Here is a 15,725-nt window from a genome sequence, read left to right as displayed (position 1 = left end):
TCTGTCAGATGTTCATGAGGAAAAATCGATGCAACACTTGCTGTAATAAAAAATTAAGACATCTGCACAGTGAGAGACTTTGAAAAAATGTGTTTTATTGATAAGACTTTTGCACCATTTTCCTTTTTACATGCTGCTGTAAATTTTTCTCGATTTGATTCAGTTTCAGAAACACATCAAATTATACATACAAGCCCCTTCCCAGTCCAATTAACTGTTGATTTACAAATTGAAACTGCATTTTGAAGATCCACTTATTTATTTATTGTTGACAGAACAAATTAATGTGCATTGTTATAAAACAGTTGTTTTGTTTGGACAGTAGCCAGCTTGATAACGTTGGCATATTTACAGGGATGTTGACTGATTTGTCTGCATTACTAATGAAGTAAAAATGTTTTTCCAGCCTGGGAGTCCTCGTGTTGACAGCCAGAGGAGCAGGAGACATTGGCTGCAGAGTAACCAGCCCTTGCTGAGGATGTTTCTGAGCTACTGCAGCTTACACGGCTCCCACGGTGGAGGACTTGCCTCTGTACGCATGGAGCTCATATTGTTGCTTCAAGAGTCTCACCAGGTAATTAAAAATATGGACAGATGCACACTAAAGGCCACTGATAGACAGAGCAAGATCATTTTTTGTCTGTCTCTGTAACTGCTGCAGCTAAGTTACAGTGCTAAGCGTCCATATTTGCTATAAATGTTAAAAGTGGTTGCCAGGTGGCAAAGAAGCGCACAGTTGATCCCTTGATGAAACAATGTATCTTCCTCAATTGTAAATAATACATAACATCCTTAATCCAATGTCCATAATTTGGAAGTGAAGAGTTCTTCCATTTACATAAGATGGGCAAAAAGAAACAATATCCACTTGGGATAATAAATAATTGCTTAATAAATGGTTTATGAAGCATTTCATTGTTTGTTGACAGTGAAATAACTATTAACTAAAGTTTGATTAACTATAAATACCATATTTTAATGATGGTTATTATAAAGTGTCACCATTTAGATTTTCTTGTGTCCATTTCAATTTTGTTTGCATTAACATAGAGAAGGAAACATGATAAATCCATAAATAAATGATTGATTACTTACAACGTACAACTTCAGACACTTTGCTTTGATGTCTGTTTTTATAATTACATAAAATAAAACTTGGGATTTTATTTTTACTTGTCAAAGATGACATGGAATTAAGAAAATTAATGAATAATTGATTAAGTAAATTATGATCGTTGCAACCCTAGTTAACAGTCTCACAAAGAAGGTACTACTGAGAACTCTGTTTCATATTTGTAACCAGGACGTTTCATCACAATGAGGTAATAAAGGTGATGCAGCCTGCTCTGACTTTATCTGTCAGAGGTGACAGTATCGGTTTTATAGGAGCAACAAGAATAATGTGAACAGAATATATTTTTGCAGTTACAACCATCAGCTGCGTGTAGAAACAATCCAGCAAGCAGAGCTGCAGTATTATTTAAGTGATCACATATTCTCTTTGAAGGGAAGGATACGGAGCAGATGAGGGGGCAAAGTACCAATGAAAGACGAACATGACGACATCTGAAAGCTTGTCTTAATGCCACCAGATTCACAAGACACGCACACGCACACACTCACGCACACGCTCACACTCAGACCTACTTATTGTGCCCTGGCGATCGTCGGAACGCCTCCAGCAATAGGCTGACAGTTTGTGCTGATTCTCTGAGCTCCTGAGGGAGGTCCCGCCTTCGGCTGACTATTAGAAGGTTGAGTCAAATTTTAGGAGGTAAACAACTCAATGAGCCGCCGTGGGAACAACGGTCTTAAATGTTAACACAGTCGATGGGCACTGGGAGTCCTTTCTACTCTCCTGCTTTGATCTTGAAATAAAAGCAGTTGCTTTTGTCACAGCTCTGGTCCCATGGTTGTCAGATTTCTCCATTGTTGTCGAGGAAATTTTTGGGTATTTTCTTTTGTCTCAACGTCAGCCGGTGTGCAGAGCTACTGTTAAGGAGGTTCGTGACAACTGAATGTGATTCATCAAGCGTAAGGAACATAAGCTTGTGGTATTCTTACACACTGTGTCTTGTCCGGGGATCTCTTTGCCAACCTCTTCTTTTTAGCTCTTTAAACGTCATTCACATATACACTGGTGCACGCATCATGCACTCTATAAGAATTGGGATCGTCTGTGACTTATTATGGCTCAGGAAAAGGCTGTTGCTGCAGAGTTCAAAGCAGTACGCTTCTTTTCTCGGCTGCCTTTGTGAGCTGTTACTTTAAACCCTAAAAAAAAAAATGAGAAAGTTGAATATATCTGCTCTTATTTTCTGAAGTTTGCTGTGGTGCAAGTGCAATGTGTTGCATATAGATCCCAGTGTATAGGTGTGAGTGTTATGTGAACACTAAACAATACAATATTTTTATGTACTGTGTATTAAATTATCAATTTTGTCAAAACACATGCAGACATACAGTAATGACTGAACCCACATTCAGTACGTTTCTCTCTTTTTTTCTCCCCACAGGATGACTCCATCCAGTCAGCGGTGACGCCATGTTGTCCACAAACCTCCATCCCTCTTCTGATGGCTTGCACAGCAAACGTCAAGACAGTGGTGGCCAATCCAATCGTCTACCTGACCAACCTGACTCATGACATCTTGCAGACCATTAACGCACTCGACTCTCCTCCTCATCCTGATGTTGTCAACAATGAGGTGAGGCAGTCTCATTTATGCATCTCTACTTCCTGTTAATACCTACTAATACTACTAATACCTCTACTAATACTGTTGATTGCATAAATGGACCATTTCTCCTGATAGAAAGGCTGAATCTGAGTTTATTGAAGGAGGGCAGTGATCATGGGACATGGGTGCCATGGCAGATAAATTGAAATATATACATTTTTCACGTTGGTATTCTGGAAACTCTGAGACCTATTTTTTGAGCATGGATTTTAGTGTCTATATCCAGGTGGATCTAACGGATGATATTAGCTTATTGCAGTTGTATCTGTATGAGCATGCATGTCAGCCAGTAACTTGAAAGAAATTGCAGTACTGAGATGCCAAAGAGAAGTTTGAAGTAGTTTAGAAACAGGGACACCATTACGAAGATATTTTTTCAAATATAAAATGTCCCATTCAATACAGCAATCCTGATCAAAATAATTGTTAGTGGGACCAATTTTATGTTCCAATAATTGTTACTCAAGCTTAAACTCTTAGTTGTCATAGTCAAGTGAATTTAAACCGAACTTTTGAAATCTGGCAAAAGAAAAACAAGAAAATGCGAATAAGGTGCATTTCTATTAGCTGGTTTGAAACAAATACACCATGCTACGCAATGTGTACTTACTGTATGATACATGCATGGTTGTAATAAACGAAGTAGAAGTCGAGTTCCCGAACCTTCAACCGCCAATTAACTTCAGAGAAGAAGAAACAAAACCAGTCGCCTTAGTTATCTATGAGAGAATGTGAGAATAAATCTGCGAATAGGAATCTTATGGGAATATCCAGGAAAACCCAGACAGTGCACACAGTTTCTTCTTCTGCTTCTTCTTCTTCTTCTTTATAAGCAGAAACAGCAGATCAGTCATGTCATTTCCATTGCAAGCAATGCTCAAGCAAGCGAAAAAACTATCAACCTCTTCTAATGCGACACTTCAAAATGCTAAACTACAAATATGCTAAAGGAAACACAGCTGATGTTTACAGACTGCTTGGATGTATAGGTTTAATTTGTTCTTTTAGATGTAATGTGTTTTGAATGTATTCATGCACGTGACACACTTACTCATGCTTGGTTATCTTGGTTTGTATTTTTTTTTTTTACCCTGTGCCTTATTTCAGATCTATGTGCTGCACACATTGGCCGCCTCCTTATCAGCCTGTATATACCAGTGTCTGTGTGAACACACCCACAGGTAAGTCTCTCATCTGCCTTACCTGTTGGCAATATTTTTTTAAGCTTTTAACCCTCTAGACTGTCATGTTGCATGTACTGTTCCACAAAGCACACATGTACTCGGCAGCTTAAGAATGAACTTGAATAAGGCTCAAACCTTGAGCTATTTTCCCCCAATGTTTTGGGGATCTGGGGAATGAAATCTTTGCAGATCTCAACCCAGCCTTTGAAAATAAATGCGTTCATGCAGCCTGACTCCAAAAGGTTTGAGCTCATAGTGAGTGTCTACAGTGCAGCGTCTCTCCGAGCAAGCTTCTTGAATTCTTTATATGACTTGAAGCGGTGCTTAACTTTGATACGACTTTTCATTTTCCACCACATTCACCTGGACACGACTCCATTAACTGCACCAGCCACCACTAGATTATTTACCGTTCAGGAGTGATCTGACTTTGTTTTCCTATTCTTAGCTTTAGCATTTAAAACACAAAATGCTGGCAAAAATAATGTTAATTGTGTCCTCAGGTTTCCTCTGTTTGTGTGTGTGTGTATGTGTGTAAGAAGGTTTTTAGACTTACTGGAGCAGAATGATAAGAGATAAGGGGGGAGGGACATGACTACTGGTAACCAAGCATACTTTATGATGAGAGGGTAATATACACACATCTGAAGTCAAACACTACAAATGTAATACCAAATGGGCTATTCAAGATTTCTTCTTCTTTTTTTCTTTTTTTTTTTTTATATGTACATGTTGTAGGCTGGTTTACCAAAGCTTGATAGCGGTGTGATTTAAGACATGTGGGAAAGAGAACTATGTTGGAAGCCTGCTCACCAGAAATATGACAGCCACAGTCTGTTTTGACCGAGTCGAGATTGATTTATGAAAACCACCCGGCTGCTGTTTGTCATTCTTATTGTAAATAATTAATCAGATTTTTTGTTTTGACAGATGGGAGGAACATTGTTTATTTAAGACCAGTATGTTCTATAACTTCAAATCACTTTGACAACAACCCAGTAGGAATTTAAACTTTGGATGAGTGAATAAGTGTGTGTGTGTGTGTGTGGATCTTTTTTTCAAACGAGCCATTTGGCTTCCAGCTGTGCTACTGTGTGAGTTACTGTCACTGTTCTGCCAGATTGCTTGTTTGATTGCGCGATGTTGTGCAGAATCATTTTTACTTATGCTTGACCAGACTGTGACCTTAAAAGCCACAGTGATGTGACTCCAGGGATGGAAATGCTTGTTTCAGATAAGTGATTTGTCAAAAAGGAAGATTTTTTTTTCATGCATCATTCTTTCAGAGCGAGCTCTCTGCCCTTTCAGACCTTACGAACAAGCACCTGGTTTTACATCTTCCTTTTCCACCGTATACTTTACTCACACCCACAACCAAGTATCACACGCTGTTTGTGAGTCTCACTAAATTAGCAAGGCTATTTCTAATTTAACACCGTCTTTGTTATGGTAATCATGATCTAAACTCCTGGTGTCTCACTGCAGAGGTTTGATGAAATTGTGCTTCTTTCCTCTCGAGTGTGAACGAGAGAGCGAGTGTGTGTGAATTTTTTAAATGGTATTTGAGGATGTAGGTTGTGGGAGTTGAACTTGACAGTATTTTGATACATGTTACCTGCTCTTTTCTCTTTCTGTTATCATGTTAACTTCAAGTTGAGAAAACAACCAACAGGTTCATCCATATGAAGCCTTAAAGCACTGATTGAGCACTTGTAGTTAGAAGTGCTTTAAGACCGCAGTAACTACCGTTTCTTCATTATATTCACTTTGACTTTGGAAATAATTTTGATGTGGAGCGGAGGCACATTTCTTTTATTCAATGAAACTTTAAGTGGGACTTTACTTAACAGACTCCCTGGTGGGTTTCCATATTATCTGCAACAACCAGAGGTGTTTTTGTTATACATGTTGAAAAGCCACCCCACATGAGACACTTTCTTCTCTATCACCAAACAGCATAGATAGGCTAACCTGCAGTGCAACCCAATAGTGTTTCATTTTCTGACAGAACAAAGCTTGACAGCGGTGCCTTTCATTTAGAAACATCATCCCAGAGTTCAGAGCAAATTTAAAACATTTAAAGTGAACATTTACACATTATATATTTACATCACCTAACCTATTTTTTAAAAATTCACTTTTCAATCCATGGCTTCCTCTTTGACATCAGTGTTATTCTTTGTGCTCTCGTACTGACAGTGTGTGGTTTCTTTTTTCTGTCTGTTGAATCTCCCACAGCCATGTGAACCAGTTCACAGGAATCGTGTATCAGAGCGTGTTGCTGTCCCAGAAGCAGCCAGTCAGAACCGTCAGCATGGATGAGTCTGTTCAGCCCAACACTTCCCCTGCACAGTGGCCAGGTAAAAAAGCCAGACCTAACACAATTTTATTGTTTCATCGGTTTATTCGACAGGGACAATACATGTAGACATTGTTACATCTTATTAGAATGCAATCGATGCAATGTATGTACAACTTCTAGCCATGGCTAATGTGCAGTCCTTGTCTCTTGTTAGGCTTTTGGGGAATACAACACATGATACAACTCTAAAAAAGACACAGAAACAAAGAAACAAAACAAAACATATTTCTCATTGTCAATAAAAGACACAGTGAGATGTTTGTCGATCCCTCTGTACTTACCAACTCCCCTGCTTTGTCTGTGTCCATTCCTACTGAGGATTTAAAATTATTTTAAACAGGTCATGAATATATTGTTTCTTTTAAAAATAGAACAACAAAACAAAACAAAAAGGCTCTGTAATTTCCCCAAATAGCTGAGCACTGGTTTTTAACAGAAGTTACTCAAACATGAGTAAAGATTGCATTTGCTGGGACAAGTTTCAGCTCTGGATAACTACACATTTGCATTTGAATGGAGTATTTTCAGCAGCAGGTCGGTGTATGTGGGATTGACTCAAAATAGACTCATGTTTGTTTTGGTCTATTGATAAACTTTGTTCACAATAAGATAACACAAGAAATTGTCACCATTTTCCTTTCAAGGAAAGGAGAGGGGGAAAAAAAGAAAAAAAAAACTGGACAACATCTACTTTTCCTTTGTTTGCTGTTTCTTGTCCTGCAGCTGTAACTAAAGCCAAATTCAAACTACAGGGTTTTAGACTTGATCTCTCAGTCAGCAGTGTTTTTTGGAGATCACCGACTAAAAGCCCCAGATCAGAGGCAAATCAGCGCTCACTGCCGTGTGCGGTGGTCACTATGTGTGAACTTTCAAAGATGCGATCCAGGAGCTCACAGACACCTGGATATCTAGCATAATATCTTAATAATATCTAAATATGATTATAGAGAAACTCTTTAATGCATTCATCAATAAGTTGACTTACAGTGGCTGTATATTCTGCTCTCTGTTTCTTCAAATGCATAATGTTTTATGTGCATTTGTAATCAGTTTTTATGCTGTTCTCTTTCTCTCCTTTCTCCTTTATTCTCGTCACCTCTCTTCAGGTATTGCCTCTCTGATTCGCCTGTTGAGCTCAGCTGGCGAGGAGAGCCAGCCGGGCTTAGCTGTGCTGCTCTGCGAGATCCTGACTGCTGTCTACCTCAGCCTGTTTGTTCACGGCATGGCCACTCACTCCAGCAACGAGCTGTTTCGCATCGTGGCCCACCCCCTCAACAGCAAGCTTTGGGTGACGGTGTTCGGCGGAGGCGCCCGGATCCCTGTCATAGAGAAACCCAACAGCCCAATGAGAACACCTCCACCAGGTGAGAAGGGATTAGTTTGGCTGATCTAGTTTTCTCTCCGACTGTCTGCCTGAGTGGCTGTCTCTCTGTGTGGGGTTTTTCTTTTGGAGGTGACCCAGGAGCTAAATCAAATCAGCCGAGCTAGATTAATTGAGTTTGCGTCTGTAGGTCATAGTGAAATCCATCAACCTATTAGTGTGGGAGCTGTTTGCCTCACACCCTGTCTGTGCTACGCTCTCATGGCTGGCAGAGGAAACCTGATGTAATGTAACTGTAACTCCTGTTTATTTGACAAAACGTTTGCATTTAAACTACTATTTATAATCAGTTTATAGGATGATGGTTAAAACTGAAGTAATTGTCGTATATGATTTTATAAAATTGCACAAGTGGTTATGGTTGAGACAGCAGCTGAAATCAATGATGCAGCAATTTAATAAACACTTTGTCTCAACACCCAAGCCTCACCAAGTGGCTCAGACAGGAAGTCGAGACGATTCAAGCTTCTGTCATCGCGCAGTGGATCCAAGGAGGAGTCCGGCATCGAGCGGGAGGGTCCATCCAGTCCCAAGCCTGTCCCTGTGGTGGAGCAAGAAGCTACCTCCATATTTAAAGAACGATTTGTTCCTCCAGACCTCAGCATTTGGGATTACTTTATCGCCAAGGTACAATATTATGTTCCACTTATTTTTGTTTCATATGCAAGTTTATCAGCATGATTATATGTTGACCATATTATCGTGGTATATTTCCTCTTTTTTTGGGTGTCTTATTCATTATTGTTGCTGTGTTCATGTGTCTGTTAGCCTTCGCTGCCACCATCAGAGAGCAGAATTGAATACGACTCGGAGGAGAGCCAGGGCAGTGAAGATGAAGAAGAAGACTATGATGAATATGAAGATGCGTTTGACCCCAACTCTCCGCAAAGAGAGCATTCGAACCACAATTCATACAGGTGACATCAGACAGTGTTATTAATCCCATACCAAAACATACAGTAACATGTAGACACAAAAATAGATGAGTAATCAATAGAATAGGAATATATGCAATGAAATTAAATATGTCAAGGAGTTCAGTGGAATAAAGGAATCTACAGAGAATTTACAAGACGAAGCGCAGAGGGAATAAAAGATTTTGAATAGCGCAAAGGGTGACTCATCTTAACCTCTATTCAAGCCGCCTGAAGTAAACCTGCATGTGTTTATGTCTCTCTGTTGACTTTGTGTTGATTTCACTGCCTCTAAATTTTGCTCCACGTTAAGTCTGAACTCACCTCTATGCCCCCAGTTTTATTGAAGGCAGCTTTGGACCCATTTAGAGCATTTATGTCCAACTAATCTGATTTCTAAATGGCTTCTTCTCGTTCCAGTTGGTGTTTGATGCGTCTGGCGATGGTTCAGCTGGTGTTGGTCAACCTCAAGTCCTTTTACCCAATGGCAGGATATGATCTATTGGGTAAACACTAAAACGCACCGCACATCCTCTGATGTACTAACGTCCAAGATGTAGATAAGGGGCGCCCCATATCTCACTGCCTCTCTAACCTAATTCTATTGCCTTCTTGTTTGTGCTTGGATTTACCACAGATCTGCCCGTGGGCTCTCCTCTGTGTCACGCTGTGCTGAAAACATTGCAGCGCTGGGAGCAGGTGCTGCAGAAAAGGCTGGAGATCTTCGGGGGGCCCCCTTCCAAGTACATCTCCACCCACCTCCAGGATGAAACAACCTCACCCGGTCCTGCCCTGCTCAGACACAAGGCTCTGTATGAACCGTCCAACACCCCGTTCAGGTACCAACATGAGCAGGGTAGCACGTTAAATAATTATTATGAGGACGTTTGAGGGGCCTCATAAATATTTAGGTTGGATTATGGTGATCCACTCTTTACAGATGCATCTGAGCAGTGCCTAAAGAAGTTGGATACTGTATACTGTTGTGCTTTAAGTTATATTACTTTCTGTGGAAATCTCGTACACCACTGTACTCTATATGCTGCTGCTATCACTGCTATCACTGTTCTGTAGAGCCGCAGACTTTCCCATTGGTATGTTTTTATAAATAAATCTGTCTTTGGGTTGGTTCCTTCTTATCCGTGTGTTAAAATCAATATGGCCTCTGCTTTCAAAATAATCTACTGTTGTTGGTACCAAGAGTCAGAACAGATTCAAGCAAAAAAAGCTGTTAAATACGCTGCCCATTCTTCCTGGTATAATTTGCAGAAGTACCTGAAATTGCTACTGTGGGGGAATTTGGGTCTATTTTGAAAGATTAAGAAAATGGTACTCTTGGCAAAAGTGATTGCTCTTAAATTTTGACTGAAATTGTTGTTTTTTTTAAGTGTTTATGCTACCCTCTTGGCCTGTTCACTCTTGAGAAAGAGATGTTTTTCTTAATGAGGCTTTTACCTGTTTAAAGCAGCTGTAGGCGTTATGTTCGTATTAAAACATGTTAATTAGCTCTGTATTCCAGCATCAATCACTGTTGGAGTGTTTGGTCAGCATCTCATGTCTCTCCTCCGCCTGCTCATGCAGTAAAAAAGAAAATAAATTTATTGGTGTACTTGAATACGCAGAGAGCAGGATCCTCTTGTAAGGGTAACGGATTTAGCTACCTGTTCCAGCGCTACCAGTGACGGTTAAAGGCTCATTTATGCTCCCGTTATGTACGAAAAACAATTACGTCTGTTTCTAACGATATAGCCGTCACTGCCCACATACTTCCATGCATCCTTTACGCTGGTATGGATGTTAGATAATACAACCACTGGAGGGTGCTGCCGTGCCGCTCAGAGGTCTTGCACAGACCTCCACTTTTCCTTCACCACCGTTCAATTCATATTTAATTCCTGTCCATTCTCCTCCCAGCTGTTCTGTAGTAGCTGTTTGTCTCTGTGTCCGAGCGATGTAACATCATTCAGATACTCACCAACTGATAACCTAATTTTTAAAATTGTTCATCTTGTCCTGTGATCGTGTCTTGCTTGAACTATTGGCTACCCTGCCACACTGCCCCCGCAGACTACAGGAGGTACTGCTCCGCTGTGCCAAACCGTATGCTTTCACGAAACAAGCAGAAATACAGACGAAAAGCACAGACGGAAGGCTCTGTCCGTAACCATATGCATACATATCATAGAGCATAAATGAGCCTTGATACTATTGAAGACAAATGTTTGAAGAAAAGGAAGAGGCAAATAGAGTTGTCTCTTTTTTTCTTGTCTCGACACCCAAAAGGAAAGGAGTCATGCAGGAGTCAGTGTGGTATCATAGAGAGGAGGGTGGGGATATATATAAATAATACAGTTAATACAGTTATCCTTTGTTTAACCTATTCAAAACTGCAGTAAGCGTTGTCCTTGTTTTAGCTAGCTTCCCATCCGTTTTGCAGTAAGCAATCCCCACCCTCCTCTCTATGTCTCTGTATATGTATGTATGTTTTTTGCATAGACAAAGCAATATCCTTGATTAAAGTCACTTCAAGATATGCCCTTCAGCTTAAACTTCTTGAATTAATGTTAACATGACGCTGTTCAGTTGGTTACAGTTTGCCTTCAGCACCAAATATATCTGTAAAACACATCCATGCTAATGAAATGTATTTAGAAGCTGTTCCTCAAGAAGTTTTACCCTTCAGCAGATGTGACCCCTGTAGATTTCCACATGTCTCATACAGCACGTACTGTAGGGATTTACTGTTCTTGGAGTAACAACAGTTATGTGTGTTTGTGTTTTGCCTTAAGCACCAGATATGTGGAGTTTTTTTAGATCAGCACCAATGGCCCAAGTCAGAAATAATATTTTCTAACACATTTTGTCGTGCTTCAGTGAACTGATACAGCTGATTTAATGAGCATTAGCGTTAAAATGCAGGAGGTGTTCTGTTTGTTTCAGGACTAGCCACTCTTCAGCACTGCCAGTGAAGCGTCTGTGGCAGTTTCTGGTGAAACAGGAAGAAGTGCAGGAGACTTTCATTCGACACATCTTTACCAAGAAACGGGACCCGAATGAGGTACGCTGCGTTTGCAACATGCCAAACCCACTGCATGAACTGTCTCCATGTTGCACAGCGGGCACATTGTGTAATAAATAACACATTAACTATTTTGTTATGATAAAATCCACGACATGTCTCTGTAATTACCCCCGGGCAAACTGCATCGTTATTGCTTTCATATCCCTCTTGGCGCGATTGTGCTTTTTTTGTTCCGCATGCCAACCACATGTGTTATTACTGCCTCCAGTTGCATGTTGATGCTGTAATTTTTATTCAAATAATTACACCCTGTTTGATTAACAGCACAATAATTCTGTCTTTGACTGCATGGTTCATCACTGGTTGTTGTCGTTGTATGTTGTGTGTGCGTGTGTGTTTGTGTGTGACTACCCTGTGCTGCTTCCCCAATCATTAAAGTCGGGTGAGGACCAGACTGACAGTATGAAATGTTCAGGGATGGAGGAGACAGGAAACCATCAGGTACTGCTGCTTCAGATCAATTGTGACTCATGGGGGATGGGCTGGGTAACAAATCTGTGTGATTTGTGTGATCTGTGTGAAGAACCAGTATGATTTATTTAGATCTTTACTTTTATTTCTTTTTCTTTGATCAAATACTGCCTGATTTCAGAATACATTTCCAATTTTATTCTGAAAAAGTTCTTGTTATTGGAAGTGTTTGTTTATATATTCAATAAAAGGAGGGTCTGGGAGATTATAATCCCTAAAAATGGAATATTTTATAAATAAAACAATGCCATTTACCTATTTTTGTTAAATATAATTTTAAAACATCTCTCAAAAAATGTAGATTATTTGGTCACAATTCACAAAAGGACTGTGGTTTGAAAACTATGAAAACAAGGTGCTTTGTAGTATGTATCATTTTATCTGACAGTTTTTGTTGCACAATATATGTGATGTTTTAATTATTAACAACACTTCTGATTCGTCAGGATGAATTAATAAATAATCTTGTAGTCTGTACAGATGTTACGAAACCTTATGAAACATTCTTTACATCACCACACCATACTGTAGTGTGGGCGGTACAAACTGTACCGTTGATTAGATACGGGAACATGCACATCATGTGGAATAGTTAATGCTGCCTGTCACATAATCTAAGAACTCTTAACATTATGTATAATTGTGTGTTTTCTGGGCCATGAACTCTGTATGTTCCTGTCAGTGTTTGATATTAATCTTACATTTCGCTGTCTAAATATTCATGTGAATATGAACCATAAATGTTAAATTGCACTGTACACTGAGGTCTTCTAATCTGCTGGCTCTCGCTGCGCAAGCTGCCACGTTTGTAGCTACTCCATTTGGCTCAGTGTTAATTAACCCAGTCTCTCAGAGGACGAGCTATGAAGCTGAATAGCTTCTGATTAATGGGCCCAACACTGTCGCAGTGAATCTGCGTCCCACTGGGATTATGTGCTCGGCGAAAATGGCAAACCACCACATTTAGATTTCTGCAAGTCAAGTTTTACTTTATTCCATCTGACAGAAAAAGACATGGTCTTTTCCCCTTGAATAAATGCAATAAAGACTTTAATTCAATCTCGTGCTCAAAGGCTGCCTCTGAGTATCTTCAGCATCAAAACTTCTATACAATATGCAGAGCCACAGTGTAGCCTACTCTGCATACATCCCATAGGACCTCTATGGTACAGTGTGTGCTTGTGCTCAGTGCTCAAGGGTTCTTGTGCTATCTAACGGCCCTAACCCAGTTATGTGTTCCGCTGTGGTTGGCTTGATGCACCTCACATGTCCTCTCCTAACCCTGACAGAAACACAAAGTGTAGGCTTGTTGTAACATCAGCTCCGTTATCTTCTACAGCAAATACTTTGACAATCCATTTATCAACCAGTCTCATTGATCTCATCGGGTCGTTGGTTCTGTAGCGTGAAGGGGAATGTATCTGAAGTTACGGCTGTTATTAGTCTACAGCGATGATAACCAATGTTTCTACTGTAATGATTGAATCTCCATGGTGGTGATTTTTGTGTTTGTGTATGTGTGTGTTGGTTCCTCTGTGCAGACTGAGTCAGATCTGGGCAGCCCCGGAGGAAAGGCACGTATCATCCACAAGGAATCTGACATTATCACAGCCTTCGCCATCAACAAGGTACAGCTCTTTTACACAGATGTCACTGAAAAACACACTACAGCAGCTGCACTGTATATGATCCAATTCATTTAATAATGTTAAAATTAATCAGTATCATGGAAGCCAGTGTGATAATCTCTGTTTTAAAGTCTATTCTATTTTTTTTCTCTGTTGCTGGGAGAACGTTGATTATATAAATACATGGAGATAATTGAAATGTACAAACCTTACTCATGTCTGTAGCCCAGCTGTGCATGGTAAGAATGTTTTGTTGCTTTCTGAATTTGAAATTGGATTCAAACCTGAATTTTAACTCATGGCTTCACTTCACAAATGCAACTTTAAATTCAGAGCACACAATTCTAATTTATTTATTGTTTTGGCCAGTGGCACAACTCTTACACCATATCCTCGCCCCTTTGTTGTTGAGCCCCTGTTTTCCTTCACTGTGATACTTGAAGCTATTATTTAAAGGGGGAAATGGTGCTTGCTCTAAACAACAATCTAAGAAAGGTGCACCACACTTACTCATATGGACCTTCACATACATTTAACCTCGCCCTATGTATTTCCCTTCTCCTCTCTGTCACCTGCCTCTCCCTTTACCTACTTTCCGCGTCTTTCTGTCTCCCAGGCAAATCGTAATTGTTTAGTCATGGCCTCCACCCATGACATTCAGGAGTTGGATGTGTCATCCATCTTGGCCACACAGATCTTGACATGGATCGATGACGATGAGGCTGAAACCAAAGGGTAGGAGAGTAATGTTTGTGTTTGTGCATACTGTACTTGTTGAGGCCAGCGGCTATGAGCGTTTATCAAGAATAACATTAATTCACCTTTTCGCCCTCATACCAAGAGAGTTAAATTAAGTGTGGGTGTCGGATAACGTGATTGGTTCAGTAACAGTAGAAGTCGTGTAGGTGTCGTATACAGTTTGCTTCTGCAGTGTGTGTCTTTGATTAGATTGGAAGCACAATCTACATTTGTGTGTGTTTATGGCTGCTCCTGTCAAAGATATTATTTTAACATGTCAGAACAGGGTTTCTTGCTGAAAGTATACATTATTATTGTCCTGCATGCGCTGTCTTTACTCTAGCTTTCTCTATATTTGCACTCAAAGTAGTGATATCTTATAAAGAAGATAATGCTGGCATAATTGTGTCTCTATTGTTATTTTCTCATAAAAATATACAGTACCTCATTATGATTTTGTCTGTGTAGTGTTGGTGGTGATGACTTCCTGGTGGTCCACGCACGTGATGACTTTGCCGCCATCCACGGCAGCACACCGTACACTCACAGTAGCCCCGGCACACCCATCAACATGCCCTGGCTGGGAGGAGTGCAGACGGGCCGGGGCGCATCTGTGGTGAGATCTCGATTTGTATGTAATGATGCTACATGAGCAATTTGTTCTTCTCCGCCGTCTTTGATTAAATGGCCACACGAGTTGTTTTGCATGTTTTCGGCCATTAACTGCAAATTGCTAATACTTTACATAGATGACAGCCGTTTTCCCAAGAAAACGACTTTGCACCCTGGGAGCTAAACTGTAGGTGGGTGTGAGCTAGCATACTAATAGAGTCCATTTTATTGAGGTCATTTTTTGAGCAAAAAGGAGGAATATTCCCTAGTTCCAGCTCACCCATTGTGAGTTTTTGCTGCCTTTCATTGTCTTTATATTATTGGAAGCTGAATATATTTGTATTCAGACTGTTGGTCTGACAAAAAGCCAACATTTTTAAGATGTCACCCTGGGCTTTAACAAAGTAATTAACCTTTTTTTTTTCTATGTTCTGACATTTTATAGATCAAACAATGATTTGATTATTTGAAAAAATAATTGGATCCCTTATTCTTTCAAGCTTTTTCTTTTGCTTCATTTAATCTTGGCACAGTTTGGAGATACATGTATTGAGTCAGAAAACTTGCTTCAGACCATTAATCTATCGTTGATATATTCAAAATAATAAGCCG

The 15,725-nt window shown here is 40.0% G+C and overlaps 1 protein-coding gene across 3 annotated transcripts in view; it reads left to right on the top strand.

Annotated features, from left to right (window-relative positions):
• Window positions 1-15,725, top strand: part of dmxl1 (Dmx like 1) — a 57,825-nt gene that overhangs the window by 30,944 nt on the left and 11,156 nt on the right. For 2 of the 3 annotated variants that reach the window (XM_084360106.1, XM_084360105.1), the window contains exons 31-44: window positions 407-574; window positions 2,517-2,708; window positions 3,849-3,922; window positions 6,164-6,285; window positions 7,394-7,651; window positions 8,093-8,295; window positions 8,437-8,585; window positions 9,003-9,088; window positions 9,220-9,421; window positions 11,523-11,640; window positions 12,043-12,105; window positions 13,677-13,763; window positions 14,380-14,498; window positions 14,970-15,117. In XM_084360106.1, the coding sequence (XP_084216232.1) occupies window positions 407-574; window positions 2,517-2,708; window positions 3,849-3,922; window positions 6,164-6,285; window positions 7,394-7,651; window positions 8,093-8,295; window positions 8,437-8,585; window positions 9,003-9,088; window positions 9,220-9,421; window positions 11,523-11,640; window positions 12,043-12,105; window positions 13,677-13,763; window positions 14,380-14,498; window positions 14,970-15,117 (1,989 nt within the window). The remainder of the gene's footprint in view (window positions 1-406; window positions 575-2,516; window positions 2,709-3,848; window positions 3,923-6,163; window positions 6,286-7,393; window positions 7,652-8,092; window positions 8,296-8,436; window positions 8,586-9,002; window positions 9,089-9,219; window positions 9,422-11,522; window positions 11,641-12,042; window positions 12,106-13,676; window positions 13,764-14,379; window positions 14,499-14,969; window positions 15,118-15,725) is intronic. The other variant, XM_084360107.1, reaches the window with a different exon arrangement.

This window comes from Pagrus pagrus (genome assembly GCF_965226575.1).
Source record: "Pagrus pagrus genome assembly, chromosome: 8".
Taxonomy (NCBI): Eukaryota; Metazoa; Chordata; class Actinopteri; order Spariformes; family Sparidae; genus Pagrus; species Pagrus pagrus.
Note: the sequence above shows the minus strand (reverse complement) of the source record. Positions and strands in the feature narration are given on the sequence as shown.